Below are 21,952 nucleotides of genomic sequence, written 5' to 3'. Positions count from 1 at the left end.
TTTAGAAACCCCACATGTATGACTCAACTCATAGACATTTCTCAGAACTTTGAACTTTCATCAAAAAACAAAAAAAAACTTCATATGTCTGTTCACTTTTTTCAATGGAAACCACATGAGAGGGTCATGACTCATGATCTATCACTGGTACACATATACATTTTACTGTTCCAATTTGGAGAATTCTCACTGTAAAAACCCCTATACGACTCAACACGTGGAATGTTCTCAGAACTTTGAACTTTAATCTAACAAATACCTTCATATGTCTGTTCACTTTTCAATGGACCAGGTGAGAAGGTCAAGGAAAAACCATGGAAAGAGACATATTATCTCCCCATGCCTTTCGGCCTAGCGGAGACAATAACCATATAGTAGGGTCATCTGTGGCACTTCCGTGACCGTGGAGAGCAAAGGTCAGTTTCTCAATGGATTTGTCATCTAGGAGGGTTATTAAACAAATTTAGCCGGGGTGTATTTTTAAAAGGGGCGGGGAAAATTTGTGAGAGACCAAAATCCAAAATGGCTGCCGTGAAAATTAACTTTTTAATGGTTTGACCTACAATGATGCACAATACATGGTTTCAGAGTTTATTTTGGTCAAGGAATACATCTTTGGTGTTTATATAATGATTTGACCTATTGTTGACCTTCAAATGCAAGATGGCTGCCAATTATGAGCTCCAAAAGTTTTTTTTCAAACTCGTCACAGAGCCTTCTTAATAGGCTCTAATGAAAGCTCTGCTCATGATGAGTTGAATAATATGCAGTATAAGTACACAGAAGTATCTCTGAGGTCAATAAAGTCAATGTTTGTGTGTAAACAACAGTTACTGATGTGCGGTTTCCCATTAAATAGTGTAGGATACTGAGAATATGGTGTCCAGTTCATCCCATCACATTTTCATAATGAACCAAAAATAAATTAGCACTATAACCTAACATAACATAGTATTCTGTATGCAAAGCTAGAAAGGTTAGTTGCTTGAGGTGAATTTAAAGGTAAACTCATTTGTCACCCTTATTTTGTAGTATTGCTCCCAGTGTTTTCTGTCTGCCTACTTACTTTTACCTGCCTTGTCTAACCAGTCTTGTGATTGTGTCAGTGTTTCCACCTGTGTCCTCTTAGTCCCCCAGCCTATCCTAGTGTTGATTGTCTGTTGAGTTCACCTGTGTCCTGTTAATCCCTGTCTATATGGGAATAGCACTCATTTTCAACGTTGAAATATGTCTTTAATAATATACACCTTAGCTGTTGTGTGGAAATAAGAAAAAAGCCCCCCCGCCCCCTGCTATGTTGCCTAGAACTGGATAATTGATTGAGATCATGTGATCAGTGACATACACAAGGTGTACTTTTGGCCTCAGCCAAAAGTACACATGATCAGTGTCATACGCAAGGTGTACTTTTGGCCTCAGCCAAAAGTACACCTTGTGTATGTCACTGATCACATGACCTCAATCAATTATCCAGTTCTAGTCAAGTCAAGTCAAGTCAAGTCAATTTGCAGGCTGGATGGAGAAAAATCTAGGGTGGATCAAAAGCTATAGGAGAAGAGGTGTGTTTTGAGTCGGGATTTGAAAGTGTCCAGGGAGGGGGCGAACCTAACAGTGGATGGAAGGCTGTTTCACAAATTTGGGCCAGCCACGGAAAAGGCTTGGTCGCCTTTTTGCCTCAACCGGGCGTTCGGAACCTTGAGAAGCCTCTGGTCAGAGGATCTCAATGGCCGGGTGCTGTCCGGGGGGCCCAGCAGTTCAGCGATGTAGGGTGGTGCTAGTCCATTTAGTGCTTTAAAAACAAATAAAAGGATTTTTAAATCTATTCTAAATCTGACTGGCAGCCAGTGGAGGGAGACCAGTACAGGGGTGATATGGTCCCGCCTACGAGTGCCAGTCAGCAGTCTGGCAGCAGCATTTTGTACAAGCTGGAGTTCTAGGCAACATATTGAGGTATTCTTGATTGAGGTCATGTGATCAGTGACATACGCAAGGTGTACTTTTGGCTGAGGCCAAAAGTACACCTTGCGTATGACACTGATCACATGATCATAATCAATTATCCAGTTCTAGGCAACATAGAAGGGGGCGGGGGGACTTTTTTCTCATTTCCACACAACAGCTAAGGTGTATTAAAGACATATTTCAACGTTGAAATGAGTGGTATTCCCCTACACACGAATCCACGAGCGCTGCCCTGTAGGTGGCGCAGCCGTTGCTGCCTTTATTGACCTCAGAGATTACTTCTGTGTACTTATACTGCATATTATTCAACTCATCATGAGCAGAGCTTTCATTAGAGCCTAATAAGAAGGCTCTGTGACGATTTTGGAGAAAAAAAAACTTTTGGATCTCATAATTGGCAGCCATCTTGCATTTGAAGGTCAACAATAGGTCAAATCATTATATAAACACCAAATATGTATTCCTTGACCAAAATAAGCTCTGAAACCATGTATTGTGCATCATTGTAGGTCAAACCATTAAAAAGTTCATTTTCACGGCAGCCATTTTGGATTTTGGTCTCTCACTAATTTTCCCCGCCCCTTTTAAAAATACACCCCGGCTAAATTTGTTTAATAACCCTCCTAGATGACAAATCCATTGAAAAACGGACCTTTGCTCTCCACGGTCACGGAAGTGCCACAGATGACCCTACTAATAGTCAGTACGATAGTCATTAACCATAGTCAGCACCATAGTGTCTAGCAGAAGACCAGACACCAGATCAGACACCAGACGCCTTGGTTGCTTTTCTGCTTTGATTTGATCCAGCTGGACAAAACCCGACAGCAAACTTCTAACAAAATGGAGTGGAACCCGGTGGAGATCAACCCCGAGGTGAGTCAAACGAGCCTTTTAACACAATGATGACTATATGAGAGCTTTGTTCACCCGACGCTGTAAACTCACCTTATGCTTCCATCTGTCTGTGTGCTTTCTTTCAGATGCTCAACAAGGTGCGTGTCATGTCATGATGCTGAGTCATGATGGCGGTATTGTATTTTTAAATGCCAGAACTGAATGGATGCTGAATTGTAGATGTGATGTGACACATGGATTGAATATATTCATTGTATTGTGTGGTAAAGTAATGACATTACTTAATTTGGATTTAGTGTGTATGATATATAATCATAATGAAACATTTTGTGCATTTAGAGTATTGTGTATTATAGTCAGAGTAATGTACTGTGTATTCTATAGACTCTATAGAATACACATAGATAGAGTAATGTATTGTGTATTCTAGTCAGAGAAAGAGTAACGTTATGCAGCAGCATGCTGCTCCACCCTCTGTCTGGGATGAAGGGTGTGGTCAGGATGGATGAACTACAGCTGCACAGTACAATTATCAGTGTTCATTGATCTCTGGGTGTAAAATGGAACCAAAGGGATGCATTTTGGTTCCATTTGTGCATTTCTGAGTTCAATTAGGATTTCACTGTGTTGGTTAAAATTCTGGCCCATTTTAAGTCATGTCATAAATACCATCTAGTTTTATTATTGGAACAAGGCTTCATGATGTGACAAAACCAACTGGTCACCATTTTGGTCAATTCTGAAAGTATTTTAAAAAAAAATCAATTACTGAAAAGTTGTGGGTAGCTCTGTTGATCAAATGTGACTCCAATCAACACGATTCATCTTTGATTCCTGGTACTCCATCCCTCCCTATCCCCTGGGAACACATTTTCTTGCAGTATGTGGACCTGTACACCAATCCTTCTGAGCTACCACACCCTCCATGGGAAGTCCAAACTTTCGCAAAATAAACTTAACGTGCAGACATGCACACAAACCATCTTCAAATTCAATTGAAAACAACACGACTGATCTGGACCTCTTCGGCGCCATTTCAACGTCATGGAGCGTTTCAACTAGCGGGACTATAGAAATCAGAGGTCATGACTCATCGCCACGCTGGCTTGTGGTGGACAGTTTTGTCTTTTTTTTTTTTGCCATGGACATGCAAATGAGCGGACAATATTATTACCAGAAACACTTAAAGAGCTATCCCTGAATAACCATTACAGGTCTGTAACGCTGAGAGTGTACAAATGGAACCACCCCACCCCCCCCCCATAGGGTCCATTTGGTTCCATTTGTACACTCTCAGAGGTATGGTGGTCCTTGAAAATAAAAAAAGTTTGAGAAACCACTGTACCAGTGGACTCTTAATGTGTCATAGTAAATCATTGTCATACATATTCTGAAAACCTGGAGACTTGACATTCATTTATGGGGTCTTGTGATCAAAATAAGAACATTATAATGTTATGTATAAACAAAACCTAGAATTTGCCACGGACAAGGACAGGTCTTGCCGGCAAGGACACATTTGTCCGTGTACGGACATACTGATGACCCCTGATAGAAATGTGTCTTTGTTTCAGATGCTGACTAAGTTGGGTGTGGCTGGAAGCTGGCATTTTGTGGATGTTTTGGGCCTGGATGGGGAGCCATTGTCCTCTGTGCCAACGCCCTCCTGTGCTCTGATGCTGCTCTTTCCCCTGACACCAAAGGTGAGGTGTGTGTGTGTGAGCGGGTGCAGACTACAGCGTATATGTTTGGGTGAGATGTAATGCTTAATTTATACGGTGTTGTGCGCCGTATAAAAAGCAGATCAATCAGGCTTACTGTGTTTTCAAAATGACCCCTAACTGTATATTTTGTTTTGAGATTGAAAACTACATAATGGATCTGTGTGAAAGCTGTTGTTTTTAGTTTTGTTAAAATAAGTGTTAAATTGCTCTATATTCCGATTACCTATCATTGCTAATTTGCTATACAGTGTTTGTTCAGTAACAGGTGTCTCCCTCCCAGTCTCTCCAGCTCTTTTGGTAAACCGAAAATACATTTTCAGGTCAGGATACCAATTTTATCCATTCAGGAAAGAACTCGTTGAGGATAAACCAGTTATATCATTCGTGATGGGCACTATACAATTGACAAAGATAAATGTCTTTGTGGCTTCTCCTGATTGAATAAAATTGGTATCATGACCTGAAAATGTATATGTTCTGTTTTCTAAAGAGATGGGGTTAGCCTTTTTTAATCAACACTCTACAGCAATCATTACTATTAGAATATAGTCGGCTTTTGTCCAAAATATTTTCTCTTCATTAACAAAAAACTATCCCACCACCTTGAAATACTGTATGCCAATATTGGGCTTAGTTTACAAATTGTCACGGTGGAAAGCTCATGTCCAAAACTGTTCTCAGGATAACAAAAAAAAGAGGCAAAAGTAACCGATCTTCAAGTTTTGAGCTTTCAGATCTGCCACTTTTGATGCTTTTGTGTGACGCTGTAGTATGATCAAGTAGGGCATTCATTTACGAAAAAACGTAAAAAGTTAAACAATGGAGAGGTTTTTGCCCGACAGCAACGATGCCATGGGTTGGGTATCGTGCCATGACACTGTGTGTGTGTGTGTGTGTGTGTCAGCATGAGACTTTCAGGAAACAACAGGTGGACAAGGTGGTGGATGATTCGGACGTCTACTTCCTGAAGCAGACGGTGGTGAACTCCTGTGGCACCGTGGCTCTGCTGCACTCCGTTGCCAACAACCAGAGCAAAGTGGAGTTCGGTGAGTGCACATCTGATGGCTACTGTCCGCATCCCAGTGGATATTATTAACAATCATAATGTGAATGCTGTTGCATGTGGGATGGTGAATATGGGAGAGAGGCTAGATAAGAGTTCCTCAAGTGAGACTTGTAAGTGTATCTGCGGTTCAGTAAAGACGTCTTAATGTAACCTGCATGCATTGACGGCCTCCCCTCCACTGTTAACCCCTCTTGGCTGTTGCTAGGTTTCTTCCAATGAACAGCTTATTGTAAAAGTACAAAGGCAGAGAACTCTCCACTCTCTTGTGATAATCCTTATGAATGTATTTAAACATATGGTCCTTTAACCACATGAACCCTAGTATCCCTCATCTGGGCATGTTATAATAGGCAAACATTCAGGGAAATTAAACAAACATTTGGTGACAATGTCAGATCTACAAGTTCGCAACGTGAGCTTGTAGTTCGGCTATTTTATACATATTTTGTGTAGAGGGGACCATGTATAGACCCCTGGTTAACCTTGCTCAGAAAGGCTTTTGACTCAGCAGAACTGGGTGCGTCTGCATTAGGCCATCTATACATATTAGTCAGTCTTATTTACGGCGTACAGTATATGTTTTGCTTGACCACAATGATATTTAGATCACATGTTGTCTGAGACCGATGCTAGGTTTGATGTTTACCTGGTATCCTAGTTGCTTTGAAGCACTAGATTTAGATTGTTCTCTTTGCACTCTACTCATGTGACTATTTACCCTGTCATTTAACTATGCTTTATGCCATTTACTCTAGACTTGGCACTTGTAAGTCACTCTGGATAAGAGCATCTGCTATATGCCTAAATTGTAGTTGTCTGGAGCTAATATCGCAAACCGCTGCACCACATTAATTTTTTTTGTCTTTCATGCTTTTTGAAACTTTTTTTTAATTTGATAATGGCAGTCAATGGGTCTCTAATCAGCTGAAACCTTGCCCAAATGTGACTCATACATCAGACGGCTGACGTCACAGGCTGGTCACAGGAAGACGGACATCCACACTGTTCCATGTGAATCCTGAGATTGCATATTCGTTTTTTTTGTTTTTGTCTAAAGCTATGTTGGCGTATGGTAAAGGAGTCCATTTGGAGTGATTTGAAAAGTCTAGATGAAAATAGTCCCTGGAGTAAAAGATTTTAATATTTCAAGATTTAATATTCAAAATCTACAATTCCTGTCAATTTGTGATATTGACCAGAAAAGTAGGAACTGGAATTTGGAAACTGGTCCGCAATTATGTAAAGATTCATGACTCATAGTCATCGATGCATGACTCAGTCATTGATTTAAACCTGTCTTTGTGCCCTGTCATAGACGGTGACTCAGCCCTGAAGAAGTTTTTCGTTGAGACTGCAAAGATGTCTGCTGATGACCGTGCCAAATGTCTAGAGAAGAATAAGGTAACGTACTTAATTTTGATGTGAATACAAGTTATCATTATTTTTAGGCCGTGATTATGAACAGGGGAAAGACGACGGACACGCCATCCCTTGCAGAGGCATACAGGAACTGATTTTGCTGCTCATAAATGATGTAGTAATATAGCAGGAAATGGGTTCAATAGTAATGAGCACCGGCTGGCTTTTAAAAGGGCAGGCTTTGGGTGTTTTTTAAATGTTATTTTTACTCTTGAGTGTACCATTTGGTTCCATGCATTTGTACAATTATTAGAGTTAAATTAACCCCGGTAGATTAACGCTGGAGGGTCTCTGTGTACATTGTATCTGTATGTGCCTGCAAACAAAACAAGCCCCTGAATTGGTATTTGAGTCTCAACTGCTTCTATTTACTCCTGTCGTGACATCTTACCGAGCGGGGAGGTCCAGCCAACCCGGCCAGTACAGCTGCTGGCCAGGATGGAGAAAAACAGTCTGTGTTTTTGACAGCTTGATTGTAAACATTCGATATTTTAGTGTGCACATTACATTTTAACACATAAAACTGCTAGATTAAAACTTTCTCTTAGAATTTGGTACACTTTCCATTGTATGTGTACAGTGATTGACGGGCTATTTAGTGACACAAATGATACAATTCAAGCGACTGGAAATATGCTTCCACGTCCGGGGAGAACACACCACCTTCAAATCTGGGACTACAAGGTCGGGACACAAACCTGTTTGGCCTCACCGATAAAATTGCTTGCTGGATTTAGAAACTCTGGTGGTTCTGGCAACAGATTTGGGCTAAATATGCTTTGATTTACAAATGCGTGTACAGAAACGCTTGTATTGATGTTCGTTCATTGATAAGATATGCCTACAAATGAACAGGAGTCACTGCTGTAATTTCATTTTCTAATAAATATGCATATTCAAGGCCAACAATATATGCTTTTATTTTAAGATCTTCTTTATTTCCACTACAAAGTGTGGGGTCGGTAAAATATTTGGATCTCAGTCATTTATTTTTCTTATGAAAGCCTAGGTTGAATATTATTTTGACAGATGGTTTAGGGCTGCATAATGTTTTTGCATCGTCCACTAGAGGTCACCAGAGATTGCTAAATGGCAATGGCCAGAGATTACTAAATGGCTAGGCCAGCAGTCTGGGCCAGAGAATGGTTTTCTATTGCACTAGCTGTTCCCCTGGTTTAAGTGCTTGAACCCTAGCGTCCCTACTCTGGGCATATCATAAAAGGTGAACATTTGGTGTAAAGAGCCAATCTACAATCTCATCATGCATCATGACGTGTTGTTAGCTTTTCGATTGGCTATTTTCAGCAAATACTTGGTAGAGGGGGGGGGCCCAAGTAAAGACCCTGGGGGACCCCTCTCAACAAAGTGTATATAGGGTTTAAGTGGTTAAATAACATGGAAATCACTGCCCATGTTATTACTATTAACTGAAATATTTTTAAAACCCTCAAATTTTGTGCAATGAAAGACAATATCCTCAGTTTAACATAATTATTTTCTCTTTCTCCTCCAAGGCCATCCGGGAGGCTCATGATGAGGCGGCTGCACAGGACCAGTGTAGGGTAAGTCAACAGCTGTTTGGCTCAATTTAGATTTTCATACATGTTTGAAAATATATTATGTTCTCAATACTTTTGGTCAGTTTTTGTCTCTTGACATTGACGCATATGACAATTACTTGCCAGGGCTAATGGTTTTCAGTTTCTCATTACTGATATGAAAAATGCAATATATATACATTATGTCCAAATTCAAGTCCTTCAATGTTTCACTTTCTCAGCCGCAACCCGATAAAGTCAACTTCCACTTCATCACCTTCATCAACATGAAAGATCAGCTCTATGAACTGGGTGAGTGTGTGTCAGTATTTATACACACCCTTGTACACCCATTTGCTACAGTAGTTTTTCAATGGAAAAAAAGTATTTGTTAGCAGATTTTGTTTTCTTAGTTTACTAAGGTGAACCCTAGTATCCCTATTCTAGGCGGAACATTTGCAGATTGATTGAATAATTTATGAAGTCAGAAATATAAACGGCACATGGTACAGTAAGACATTAAGGCTAAAAAGATAACACAAAAAAGTCAAGGGGACTTGTTCCCATTGTGGTCCTATGTATTCAATTAATCAACATAGCATAAGAAATTTACACTAATACATGTCATCAACAAACACTATTATGTGCAAAGGGAAAAACGGCGGCAGTGAATGATGACTCCTTCTATGGGAATTTACATATACCTCCCCTTGTGGTCTCCTGATGTTTTTTTCAGGCTCGTTTTGAAAGAATCTTTTAATGGATTGTGTCAGGGCATTCCACATTTTGGTGGCAGAGGAGTAGAATGAGAATTTCCCCATGTTTGTTCTAGATTTGGGTAGTGCCAGATCATGGTCGATCCCTCTAGTGTTGTGGGTTTGGAGAAGTTAGACCGGTATTGAGGGCACTGTCCCTTGACTATCTTAAATACCAATCCTATTGATATTTGCTTAATCCGGTCTTCTACCCTGAGCCATCCCAAACTAGCAAAGTGTGTTGGAATTAGGTGGGTCATTGGCTTAAGGTAGTATCAGTTTGTTTTGAGAGGTCTGAAGCTTAGTTTTTAGTGACATTGATATGTTGGGGAACCAAGAGCCGCAAGCATAATCAAAATGGCATTGAATGAGGGCGCCAGCTAGAGTCTTGAGAGCACTTTTGTTGACAAAAGAGGAAATTCCGCACACAAATCTTGTTCTTTGATTGACTTTCTTGATCACTTTTAATGCCATTTGTTTTTCACCCGTCAGTTTGTTGTAAAGAATACAGGCCAAATAGGTAACCTCTTGTTTGCTTGAGATTACTATATCGTCAACTCTGACAAAGAAAATGGCAGATCCTCAAGCTCAGTTGTCAGCTTGTAGATCGGCTTTCTCAGTCGCCATGACTGACTTCAGCCATTTGGGTTCCATGGGATCCAGCATGTCTTTCCTCCAACTCTTGGCTTTCTCTAAAGGATGATTTATAATGAGTTGTGTGCATCAAAAATAGACTATCTACAAGCCCACAACGCGTTCCTATGCAATGCGTTGTGATCTTGTAGATCCAAATAAGCAACAAGTCGAGCCTTCCAGTAATGATGACTATTAAAGCTCTATTATGACATTTCTTTAGTGAATAAAATGTTATTTTGTCCAATCTGTATGGTAGAGTATGTTAATACAACTTGTACAATTGGGGTGGTAGATGCCCTGCGCTTTTGAGACCTTTAGATCCTGTGTCTAAGTTTGACACGATCTTTGAGATGATCCATTTGACACAAAGTTTTACCTGATGGTCAAAATTCAATTTCTCCCCTGAGCAAGCAGGCAGGCTCTATTAGCTCAGTGGTAAAAATGTCAGCAGCTGCGCAGGAGACCTTGGTTCAACTCCGGGGTAGAACAGGAAAGTTACATGGTGCTGCTTTAAGATATTATTATTTGAATTCAAATTGAGTATTTGAATTGGTCAAACCAGCAGTAGATTACATGTTCAAAGGTTAAAGCCTCAATCTGTGATTTCTTAAACTGGTTGGCTGTATGTGGAATAGCAGAAACATAGGTTTTGAACGATAATACCAAAACACCATAATTTTGTATGTGGAACAGCAGAAACGGCTTTACAACAATCAAACATCATAATTTTTACATATTGTGCTAATTGCTTATTTTGGTGTAGATGGAAAAACGACTTCGGAAGGATAGTCCCAGAGGACCCCAGTCAATGGTGTATATACTGTAGGGTTTCAGTGGTTGAGCTTAAGACTTTGTACAAATGGGTTATACAATTTTTCAAGCTGTATTTCTTCACATTTTGTGAACTCGTCAAGGTAGTATATTTATATACTGTAAATATAGTGTACAACTACCATAATCATCCATGGTGAGATCATAGCTTAACCCTTCCATTGTGTTAGGGTCATTTTTGACCCGTTTTCAAGTTTAAATAGGTAAAAAGTACCCTTCACATTTCTTTATTGGAACGAGGCTTCATGTTATCCTCAGAAATAGCCATTTTAACGCAACAAAACATTTAATCATAATTTTAATTAATTCTGATGGTCTTTAAAAAAAAAATGACACTTGTGGTGTTAGGGTCCGAAATGACCCGGCAGAGAAGTGTGGCTCAATTCCCCCCCAAATTGTCAATGTTTACATGTTTGAGAGTGAGAGAGACTTGTCCTCAATTAGCATTTGCTATCAGGAGTAAAATAAAGTTTGAGTTTATGAAAAATATATGACTTTTTACCTTCTATGGTATACGGGTCATTTCGGACCCTAACACCACTAGTGTCACTATTTTTTATAATATTGTTTAAAGTTAAAAAACAAAAACAAGTATTTTTTTTTTAGTTTTTTTTGTAAGTGTGTTCTAATTATTATTCTTAATTATTCTATTATAGCTAGATAATATCATTATCCATTGCCTTCATTATAGGAAATTTAATGAGTGAATTTTAACATTTTTGTAATAGAAAACGAGATATATTGAAAGATGAAACCCTAGCCCTAACCCAACATAATATTTTAAAAAGTGTTTACATGGATATGAATGCATTACAAGTCAGCTATGAGGTGAGAGAAAAATTAATGAAAAAAGTATTTTGGGCTGATTTAAATCACGGGTCAAATTTGGAGGGACAGCGAGTGCATTTTCCGGCAGCGGCAACTTCCGCGGAGCTGCCGGCGGCGCCAGCTTTGGGAGTGTGCTGCGTTTGTGTAACGCAGTCCCCACCAATATTATTTACGATTCTGTGCCTATCGGTACATAACTCGGACGGCGCTTAGTCGACTAGTAGACCATCGGCCGGTCGTCGCGGGCACTCGCGCCTGGAGGCGCTCGGGCGCGACTCCTTGGCCTCAAGGTCTACTGAGTCGGCGCGCCTCCGTCATGGTCCAAAACTATACTTTATCGGCGGAAAAAAGAAGTTGACTGCCGCTCCTCCACCGGCAGTTCCGCGGCAGTTCCGCTGCTCCGCCGGCAGCTGCCGCTCCACCGCCGGCAGTCACTGCCGGCAACTGCCGCTCCTCCACCGGCAGTTCCGCGGCAGTTCCGCTGCACCGCCGGCAGTCACTGCCGCTCCTCCACCGGCAGTTGCGGCAGTCACTGCCGGCAGTTCCGCGGCAGTTCCGCTGCCGTAAAATGCACTCGCTCCTTCTGCAAATTTGACCCGCTAACACCACAAGTGGATGCAGTTTTCTAACACAATGCAAGGGTTAAGCAAAAGTAGTGTAAGAAAAGGGTTCTAAGCATCTGCTGTGTTGTGCAACAGACTGCATACTGTGTGTGTGTGTGTGTGTGTGTGTGTGTGTGTGTGTGTGTGTGTGTGTGTGTGTGTGTGTGTGTGTGTGTGTGTGTGTGTGTGTGTGTGTGTGTGTGTGTGTGTGTGTGTGTGTGTGTGTGTGTGTGTGTGTGTGTGTGTGTGTGTGTGTCCTTGCTTAGTATTTCAGTTGCAATGTGCGTTTTCTTATATTTTTTTAGATGGGAGAATGAATGGGGCAGTGAAGCATGGAGCCACCACAGATGATTCCTTCATTAAGGTAATAACTATGGTCATGTTTCTGTTGCTATTCTTACAGCTTTGCGTGAAATTACTTATTGCAAGGACTTGGTTATAAAGCCAAATGCAGCCCTGTTCTCTGAAGACGAAAATCAGAACTACAGTAATAGTCACTTTATTGGCACAGTTTTGTTTGCATGAAGAATGTGACTTGATGGGTTACCAACTTGAACTAGGGTAGACCTGTGTGCTGCGAGATCAGCCTTGGGATTTTGACAACCATACCTTATTGCAATATATAAAGCTATACAACGTTATGAATTCAAATGTACTATACCAGTACTTGTGTGCCCTCTTTTCCTAATTCTGTACCTCTACAGACAAATATAGAACCACTTTTAAACCTGTTGTCCCTATATTGGGCATGTCATTGTAGGTTACATTTTATTTACTCTTTTATTAAAAAAAATATTTTCACAAGTACTGAAAATGGCAGATATTGTTATGATTAAAATATATGACTCTATTAAATGGGGCATATGTATGGGCTCAATTTAGTGCCAATATTATGTTGTACTTGTAAAAAGATTTTGTATTTGTAAACAAATTTTGTATTTGTAAAAAAAATATTTGTATTCGTAAAAATAATTTGTACTCGTAAAAAAAATATTTGTATTCGTAAATAAAAGATTTGTATTCGTAAAAAAAAGATTTGTATTCGTAAAAAAAAGTTTTGTATTTGTAAGAAAAATATTTTTATTCGTAAGAAAAAAAATTAAACTTTTTTGCTATATATATTTTTTTGTGTGTTTGTAACATGTGTTAAACATGTTGTAATTGTAGAATTATATTTACAATGAACATTGTGACCAGAAAAAAACAACAGTTTGCTCGCTCGAAGATCTGTTCTACGGATTGCAAAACTTTATTTTTGGCACTCTGCACTTCCGGGTATGAGCCAATCACGTGAGGCCTTTTCCACTACCCAATCATAAAGCTCCATAGGTCTCCATGGCAACATGGCAAACGGGGTTGCCATGTTGCAACCCCAAGAGTTTTAGCTGCAACATAATTCCATTGCTCAGGAAATAAACAACGGATTACAATAATATAACATTCCCTATAATCAGTAACATGTAGGTGATACCTATGTCTATCAAATATGGTTTTATTGAAAGGTAATCAAAGGCTAGATCGAGTTTAGAAAGCAAACAGGTAATGTCAGGGGGCCTCAGTGCGGCTGCAGAGTTTGATTGAGTGTGAGACTAGGACACTCATTATCCCACATGCCATATGTCAAAATGACCGGCTTCACCGGGAATCGTGCGCGTGTATTTTGCTAAGAGATTGGTTACATATTTTAATTGATATTAATTTATTAGTGCATTACATTTCCCCATCCACTTTAATGGGAAAATGAAAAAACTCGATTTCAAGTATTTTTTTCTCAGAAACTGTAAGGGCTAGAGTTACAAGGCTTGGAGGGGAGGTTCATAATTTAGTCCGAAATTATCCAAAAACAAAAGTACACCAGTCGGCCTCATGGTGGCGCTATAAAAGCCCCCTTTACGTTTTGGCCTATAACTTTTGAACCGTAGGTCGTAAAATAAAAAAGATTTTCCCTAGATTCCTTGGGTCATGACACAACTCCCCGTATAGGCCACTCCCATTTGCGTCAGGATAGATTTTCCGCCATTTTGAATTTTCTTCAAAACACACTTTTAGCTCCTCCTCCCACATATTTTGTCCAAATTTCACAAAAGTCGGTGCACATGATCTTTGGACCCATACGATAAACACCCCCAAACGGAATTTCATTCAATAAATGACTTCCAAAATTAGCGGGAGGGATTTTTACAAAAAAGCCAAAACTCACGAACGAAACGTCCGGTCAATCCCAAATTTGAATCACATGTCAAGGGTAGTTTACTCAACGAATCCCTAAAAGCATTCCCACTTTGATCCATAGGGGGCGCCACAAATGCACAAAATGTAACCGTTTGATGCAAAAACATGATTCTTTTTGGACCAATCCACTCCATTTAAGCTACACATGATCTCTGACATGTGACAATGTAATTGGCTTGCACAATTAGTGGGAGGGGCCTACAAAAAATGTAAAAGCCTGTGACTTAATTTGGACTAATAAATATTTTTTATTTTATAATTCAAAAACTTTTATTATTTAATTGATATTTTTATTGTTAATTAAATCTATTAAAAGATTGTTTAGGAGATATTTGACAGTTTCTGGGAGGATTCTACCTGGCTTTTGTTGTGTATTAATATAATAATAATAATAATTTCTCTACACTTCTAATAGCCTACATGACTCATATATGCTATTTAATGGTAATAGAAGAAATATGCCTACATATATGAGACACACAGGGCTAAATGCGTATTTGATGTGGCCTGTGTCAAATACATAAATGTGAATGAATACATATTTCTTCTATTACCATTAAATAGCATATATGAGTCATGTAGGCTATTAGAAGTGTAGAAAAATATGTAGGCCATATGTATATGCCAGCGCTGTAGTCTAGTTTTTGGCAGGATGTGATTCCCTCCAACACACATATATACAGTAGGCTATCTAATAATAATAATAACAATAAAATAATAAAGCATCACTCTTGCACTCTTAAATGGTAATAATAAATGTTCTGCATTGAAAATTACAAGCTGATGAACATGTGCTCTCTATTATTCTAGTCTCACTCTGCAGCCGCACTGAGGCGCCCGGACATTACGGACAAAATATGTGGGAGGAGGAGCTAAAAGTGTGTTTTGAAGAAAATTCAAAATGGCGGAAAATCGATCCTGACGCAAATGGGCGTGGCCTATATGGGGAGTTGCGTCATGACCCAAGGAATCTAGGGAAACATTTTTTTTATTTTACGACCTACGGTTCAAAAGTTAAAGGCACAAACGTAAAGGGGGCTTTTATAGCGCCACCATGAGGCCGACTGGTGTACTTTTGTTTTTGGATAATTTCTGACTAAATTATGAACCTCCCCTCCAAGTCTTGTAACTCTAGCCCTTACAGACAGTTTCTGAGAAAAAAATACTTGAAATCGAGTTTTTTCATTTTCCCATTAAAGTGGATGGGGAAATTTAATGCACTAATAAATTTATATCAATTAAACTATGTAACCAATCTCTTAGCAAAATACACGCGCACGATTCCCGGTGAAGCCGGTCATTTTGACATATGGCATGTGGGATAATGAGTGTCCTAGTCTCACACTCAATCAAACTCTGCAGCCGCACTGAGGCCCCCTGACATTACCTGTTTGCTTTCTAAACTCGATCTAGCCTTTGATTGCCTTTCAATAAAACCATATTTGATAGACATAGGTATCACCTACATGTTACTGATTATAGGGAATGTTATATTATTGTAATCCGTTGTTTATTTCCTGAGCAATTGAATTATGTTGCAGCTAAAACTCTTGGGGTTGCAACACCGTTTGCCATGTTGCCATGGAGACCTATGGAGCTTTATGATTGGGTAGTGGAAAAGGCCTCACGTGATTGGCTCATACCCGGAAGTGCAGAGTGCCAAAAATAAAGTTTTGCAATCCGTAGAACAGATCTTCGAGCGAGCAAACTGTTGTTTTTTTCTGGTCACAATGTTCATTGTAAATATAATTCTACAATTACACATCTTACGAATACAAATATTTTGCTTACAAATACAAAAAAAAAAATTTACGAATACAAATCTTTTTTTTTACGAATACAAATCTTTTATTTACGAATACATATATTCTTTTTACGAGTAAAACATTTTTTTACGAATAAATTTTTTTTTTTACAAATACAAAATTTGTTAGTACAACATAATATTGGCACTAAATTGAGCCCATACACTTGCCGTAGCACTTGACGACCTTGCAGGCTTATGCAAAGGTTAAAATGTAATTTACTGTAGATAGCATGTTATTTATACAGATGCCAGATTCTTGTTGACCTGGCATCCTATAGTTTGTAGATGTACAGATAATTTATTTTTGGATATTATACTTTTTAGACTGATGATAGGTTCTTGGTTTACCTATAGGATCCTAGATTATTTCTATGCATTTGATGTAGGCTATTACCTCGTGTTTACCTTGCTTACTGTATCGCTCTGGATTAAGAGCGTCTGCTAAATGCCTAAATTGTAAATTGGTAATACAACAGAACAGACACACGACCGACGCCGTACTGTATATAGGCAGAGTTTTACGGAGACAATCAGGCTTGCATTACCTATTACTGTGCACAGACGCTGGCATCGGCTACAAGTGAAAGATTAGGCAGATTTCAAGGGTTTTATATATTTTATTGTTTAAACTGCTTTTTAACACCTGACTATAGGTTGGCAGGTGCATAAGAAAAGGCATGGCTCAACACCTTCCTCTCATTTGTCTAAAACACGTTTTTATCAATAAATGTTCTGTGCAAGAACCATCGTTGGGTGGGTTATCTAGGCCTATAAAGTATATTATTGGGATTTACAACTAGTATGAGAACCACAGTTTTAAAGCCCTACACACATTCAATAACGGCCTAAAGATCAACAGATGTACTGAATGTGAATGTACAAGAGGTTAACTGCAGCACATGGTGATGAAGATGAACAGGTCATGCAGATGTATTGATATCACACAGGTGTACATTCAAGTCATTTCTAGTTTAAAGAAAGAAAAAAGGTTAAAACTAAATGTTGGCATTCTAGAAAATGGGTTTCACTTTGAATAGCAATCAAGGGAAGAATGTATGGACTGAAGCTGTAGTGTCGTATTTTGCTTTAAAATATGTTTTTAATGAATTTATATCAGCTGTAGTAAGTGCCTCTTTAGAGTTTACACTTTTAATATGTCATCAATCTTGCTGCTCGAGTCCTGAGTCAGTTTATGCTGCCGCTGATGTGTATAGCTTGTGTCCAACAATTTTTTATTCTAAAACAATATTTATAGACATTCTGAAAATATTTGTAGGTGTTCTCTCTATATCTGATGTTCATCTAGTACAGTAATGAATTAAAAAGCAACCATCTTTCAATTAACCTATATTGTAAGTAGATACAACAGTTTGGTTTGAAGTTAAATAAAGGCTGTTAGTATAGAAAATATGCAAAATGCACTGTAATAAATTTCTATCTTGGCACCTGTTACTATGCGCTCTGCACATACATTATGTTAATTACCAGGCTTTGTCTAACTGATATGTGCATTTTGTTGTACTGTACAGAATAATGGGTATACTGTGCGGGGGTAAAGCGCATTGCTAATCTGTCCTGTCCATTATATTCATCTTAAGTACCCTGAGGCAAATTGCCAGCAAGCTTGGCTCATAAGATTTTAAATGTGGAATCTTAAATGAATTGAAAATGTATTGCTGCTGTTTGTGGTTCGTTATTAGTTACAGGAGCATTATATCCGACTACACTGCATTAAAAGACGGCTGCTTTAAACAGATATATATTTTGTCATTTTGACACTCATTGCACTTTTTGGATAGTAGAATTTAAGTGAGACCTTTTGACCAAATTAACCTCCTTTAATTTAAACAGTGGCAGAGATTATCTATGTTTTTCTGTTTTTGAAGCATATCCATTTACAATTATCACACACTTATGACATGACTTAGCCAACAGTTCATGTGTTGAATTCTGAAACACTAATCACTGTAGTTATGACACTGGGGAGGTCAAATCAATGGAGCAGTTACAATAAATTAGGCCTGTAAGCCGCCCTAATGTCTTATTTAGAATGTGTTAGAGGTAGATAACAAATCTAAAGAGACCTTTGGTTAATTTAATGTATGATAATAAGAAACGTTTTTACACAGTTGGGTATATTAAAGGTTGATACATTGGCAAAGGAAAAGACAATTAGTTTTTTCAAATCCCAGACTAATACAGTAGCACAACTGCATGATTGCCAGAGTTATTGCTTTTATTATCTCTTCATTAAATGTTGTATAAGTATCTCTGTAACTCATTAATAACAGTGAATCACTAAAATATGAACAATCGGTTTAACTAATAGCTTAATGAGCTTAAAACAGACAAGGAAAATCTTGTTAAGGAATCCCACCCTATTTCTCTGTCAGCAGCCAATCACAAGGTCATAACCTTGACTGTAGGTTTGACCGATAACTGTCTGTTTCTTTTCAGACCAATCAGTTCAGAAGGAGGTGCAACAATCCTTTAAAATATTTGGTTTCTGTGAAGATTCAACACTTCCTGATAGCTGCGCCACGGGACACTCAACTACAGATACCATCTAAAGTAAGTATAAGGTAGGCCTATAGTATTTGATGATGTCTTCTTAATATGTTCATCTTGAATATGTATTTTCCTATTATAATCCAGGTTATTAATCATAATTATTCAAAAGCATACGATAATTATTTGTATCTCATATCAACATGTTGACAATTTGAAATATGGCAGTATTTCTAAATGAAATTAAATATTTCAGTATTCCTCAATATATACCTGATTGATGAATTGTAGAATTAAAATGTAATAAAAATCTAATGATTATATGCAAATAACTGCACAGTTATGGATGTTTATCAACCTGTATAAGTTACGCAGCCCCAGTGTTATCGCTATAATTATGAATGTATTCTGATGCATCTATTCTGTTATTAACCACTTAACCCCATATGGTTGAGCGGAGACCCTCAGGGCACTAGTGTATTTTCTGTTCTCTGTTATTGTGGCGAAAGCTTTCGATGAAAATAGCCGATCGACAAGCTCACACTGCGACATGTTGTGAGCTTGTCGATCTGCTATTTTCAGCGAAAGCTTTCCTCACAACATGGATGCTGGGGTTTAAGTGGTTAAGTGAATGGCTTATTAAGTGTTCAGTGTGTGTTCTATATCAACAACACTGTATAGAAAGATCAATTTACAGTGATTTAAAGGTGAACATGAGCAGTAGGCTATAATTACATTTAATCACTGCCTTTGAAGAGTTATTTTAGGCTAAATGTAATTCTATACATTTAGCCTAATTAAGCTCATCATTGCTTGGAATGATAACAACATTGAACTAAACCAAAAAGTATTTTAGTGATCATTGGAGACTTGCGGTACTCAAGACTCTCTTCTACGTTAACAAAAGATCATAGACTGAAAATAGTTGTTAAAATTCGCGTCATTCCATGTTTCATGCCGTCCTTGTTGCTTAATGTTTTAGTTCGCACAATTCACAATGAAATTCACAAAAAGTGTCACTGCTATCCATTTCCACACAAACAACCTACAGTACCTCTCAAACAATATACTCTACATACAGTATATGCATAATGTACAATGGGAGAGATTTTAATTTGCAATGAATATTTTGCTGTGTATCAATAGAAGGGTTTCATTCATTCAGGTATTACGTGTAGGCTACACTACAGGAGATAGCTCCACTTCTCTCCCTTTAAAAAAAAAAGTAGTCTAGTCCTATAAATAAAGTATGCCCACAATCATACAACTCTATTGATCTTGATTTGTCTGTAATTTATTAATTTGTGTGCAACACACTCAAACATTATGAATATCCATACCCAGGCCAGTACAGCGCGAAGCTGCTTCGCTGCAGTTGCTTCGCTGCAGTTGCTTATGAAAAGCTTGCCTAAATTGTCTGGGCTATAGGATCTAAGTGCCTCATATTGACAATGAAAATACAAACAAACATAAAATTCAGTCCATTTCACGCTTTACGGTTAAGAGCAAGCTGAACCTACAGTTCCATACGTCAGCGTTACACATTTATTTGTGAATTATTTGGGCAGGCAAGGCAAAGCCATTTTATTTGTATAGCACATTTACACATACAGTTGCATTTAACCGCATGAACCCTAATAGCATCCTCATTCTGGGGTGAACATTTGCCGAAAATAGCAGATCTACAAGCTCGCAACGTGATGCGCTGAGAGCTTGAATATCTGCTTATTTTCACCAAAAATAATTTGTTGTAGAGGGAATAACGTATATATCTGTTGGGTTTAAGTGGTTAAATCTCCACAGTTGATGTAGATCTAGTAAATGGTGCATTTACGTATTGCGCCTTTATCTAAAGTGCTTTACAATGTTAGTAAATGGTGCATTTACGTATAGCGCCTTTATCTAAAGCGCTTTACAATGTGCATAACATTGACCCATTCACACACACCAATGACAGAGGAAACCATGCAAAGCACCAACCTGCTCATTGGGAGCAATTAGGGGCTCAGTGTCAGTGCTCAAAGACACTTTTGACACTAACCCAGGGGGAGCCAGGGGGTTCAAACCAGGAACCTTCTGCTTCCCAGGGGGCAGCTCTAACTCCTGATACACTGCTGCCACCAGTATGGTTGTATCCAAAACTTTTTGAAAAGCCTATTTTTCTTGGATAGTTCATTAACAGAACATTAAAAACCAATGTATCTTGGCCATATCACTGGCCTTTGTCAGGGCAAGATGAAGGACGAATGTTCTACTGTACTAATGAACTAGCCAAGAAATAAAGCCCATTTTTGCTACTAGAAGAGCTGCCTTGGTGTTTTTGGTTTTTTTTAAAAGACATTTTTGGGGCTTTTTCGGCCTTTATTAATAGAAGATAGTGGAGATGGACAGGAAACAGGGAGGGACACACAGAAAGGTCGTTGGGAACGGGATTCGAACCCGCGACGCACTGTCAGGCTTCATTAGAGCCTATATGGTATGAGCTGTACCAGTACCTCTCTCATCTTTTTTTTTTTTTACTTTCATTTCATTTAGCACCAGTTGTGGTTGAAACATGGGGATATAAAATGCTCAACGTTCAACAAAACAATATTCTTCAAATTGGACACAATACCTGGCTAAATAAATAGGATTGTCACCCTGTGACTCTGTGCTGCTATGCTTCTTTTGCCTTTTTAACTCTCTTCCGTTCTCTCACCTCTTCCCACCCCATACAGTAGCTGGCTGTTGAACCTCCGCCCCAACCACAGAAGATCATCTGCTTTTCTGGGTTAGCTTGGCAGGTGTGTGTGATGTGTTCTCCTGTCTGTTGCTTCAAACACAGTCAAACTCTCTGTCGGTCTCTCCCTTGTTTTTCTTAAAATTGCCTACTCTGAATTTCAGTAGTAACGCTTTTTATACAATATGGAGTCAGTGTGAGTGTTTACACAGAATTGACAAAATCCCATCAGATAGTATGAACACTGCATGTTTCCTCTGTAACTTCATGCTATGTTGCAAATTACAACATAATGTTCATGTGTTGGTCAGGTTGTAAACTTTCTGACAGTTATCTCAGCGACGGCCGCAATTTAGCGAATAGAGAGGCCTTCTGGTTATCGGAAGGTCCTCGGTTTTGCCCCCCCCCCCCCCCCCCCCCGAACGAACCAGGGGTATGTAGATTCAAAATAAAGTTAAATAGAGTAT

At 38.8% G+C, this 21,952-nt stretch overlaps 2 protein-coding genes across 4 annotated transcripts in view; both read left to right on the top strand.

Moving 5' to 3' along the window:
* Positions 1-2,805: 2,805 nt before the first annotated feature.
* The window catches only part of LOC308095751 (ubiquitin carboxyl-terminal hydrolase isozyme L1-like), a gene marked incomplete at its 5' end in the record, with an annotated part of 54,075 nt that continues 34,928 nt past the window's right edge, over positions 2,806-21,952 (top strand). Inside the window, 8 exons of the mRNA XM_080442793.1 lie at positions 2,806-2,838; positions 2,946-2,957; positions 4,395-4,523; positions 5,449-5,590; positions 6,926-7,011; positions 8,544-8,591; positions 8,810-8,879; positions 12,525-12,583. Of these exons, the coding sequence (XP_080298919.1) occupies positions 2,806-2,838; positions 2,946-2,957; positions 4,395-4,523; positions 5,449-5,590; positions 6,926-7,011; positions 8,544-8,591; positions 8,810-8,879; positions 12,525-12,583 (579 nt within the window). The remainder of the gene's footprint in view (positions 2,839-2,945; positions 2,958-4,394; positions 4,524-5,448; positions 5,591-6,925; positions 7,012-8,543; positions 8,592-8,809; positions 8,880-12,524; positions 12,584-21,952) is intronic.
* Positions 18,713-21,952, top strand: part of LOC308073922 (T-cell surface glycoprotein CD4-like) — a 28,265-nt gene continuing 25,025 nt past the window's right edge. For all 3 annotated transcript variants that reach the window (XM_080413199.1, XM_080413198.1, XM_080413200.1), the window contains exons 1-2: positions 18,713-18,829; positions 21,484-21,549. The gene's annotated coding sequence lies outside the window, so the exon portion shown is untranslated. The remainder of the gene's footprint in view (positions 18,830-21,483; positions 21,550-21,952) is intronic.

This window comes from Gymnoscopelus braueri (genome assembly GCF_963280865.1).
Source record: "Gymnoscopelus braueri genome assembly, chromosome: 2".
NCBI classification, from domain to species: domain Eukaryota; kingdom Metazoa; phylum Chordata; class Actinopteri; order Myctophiformes; family Myctophidae; genus Gymnoscopelus; species Gymnoscopelus braueri.
The sequence above is the reverse complement of the archived record's forward strand: the minus strand, read 5'-3'. Positions and strand labels throughout refer to the sequence as shown.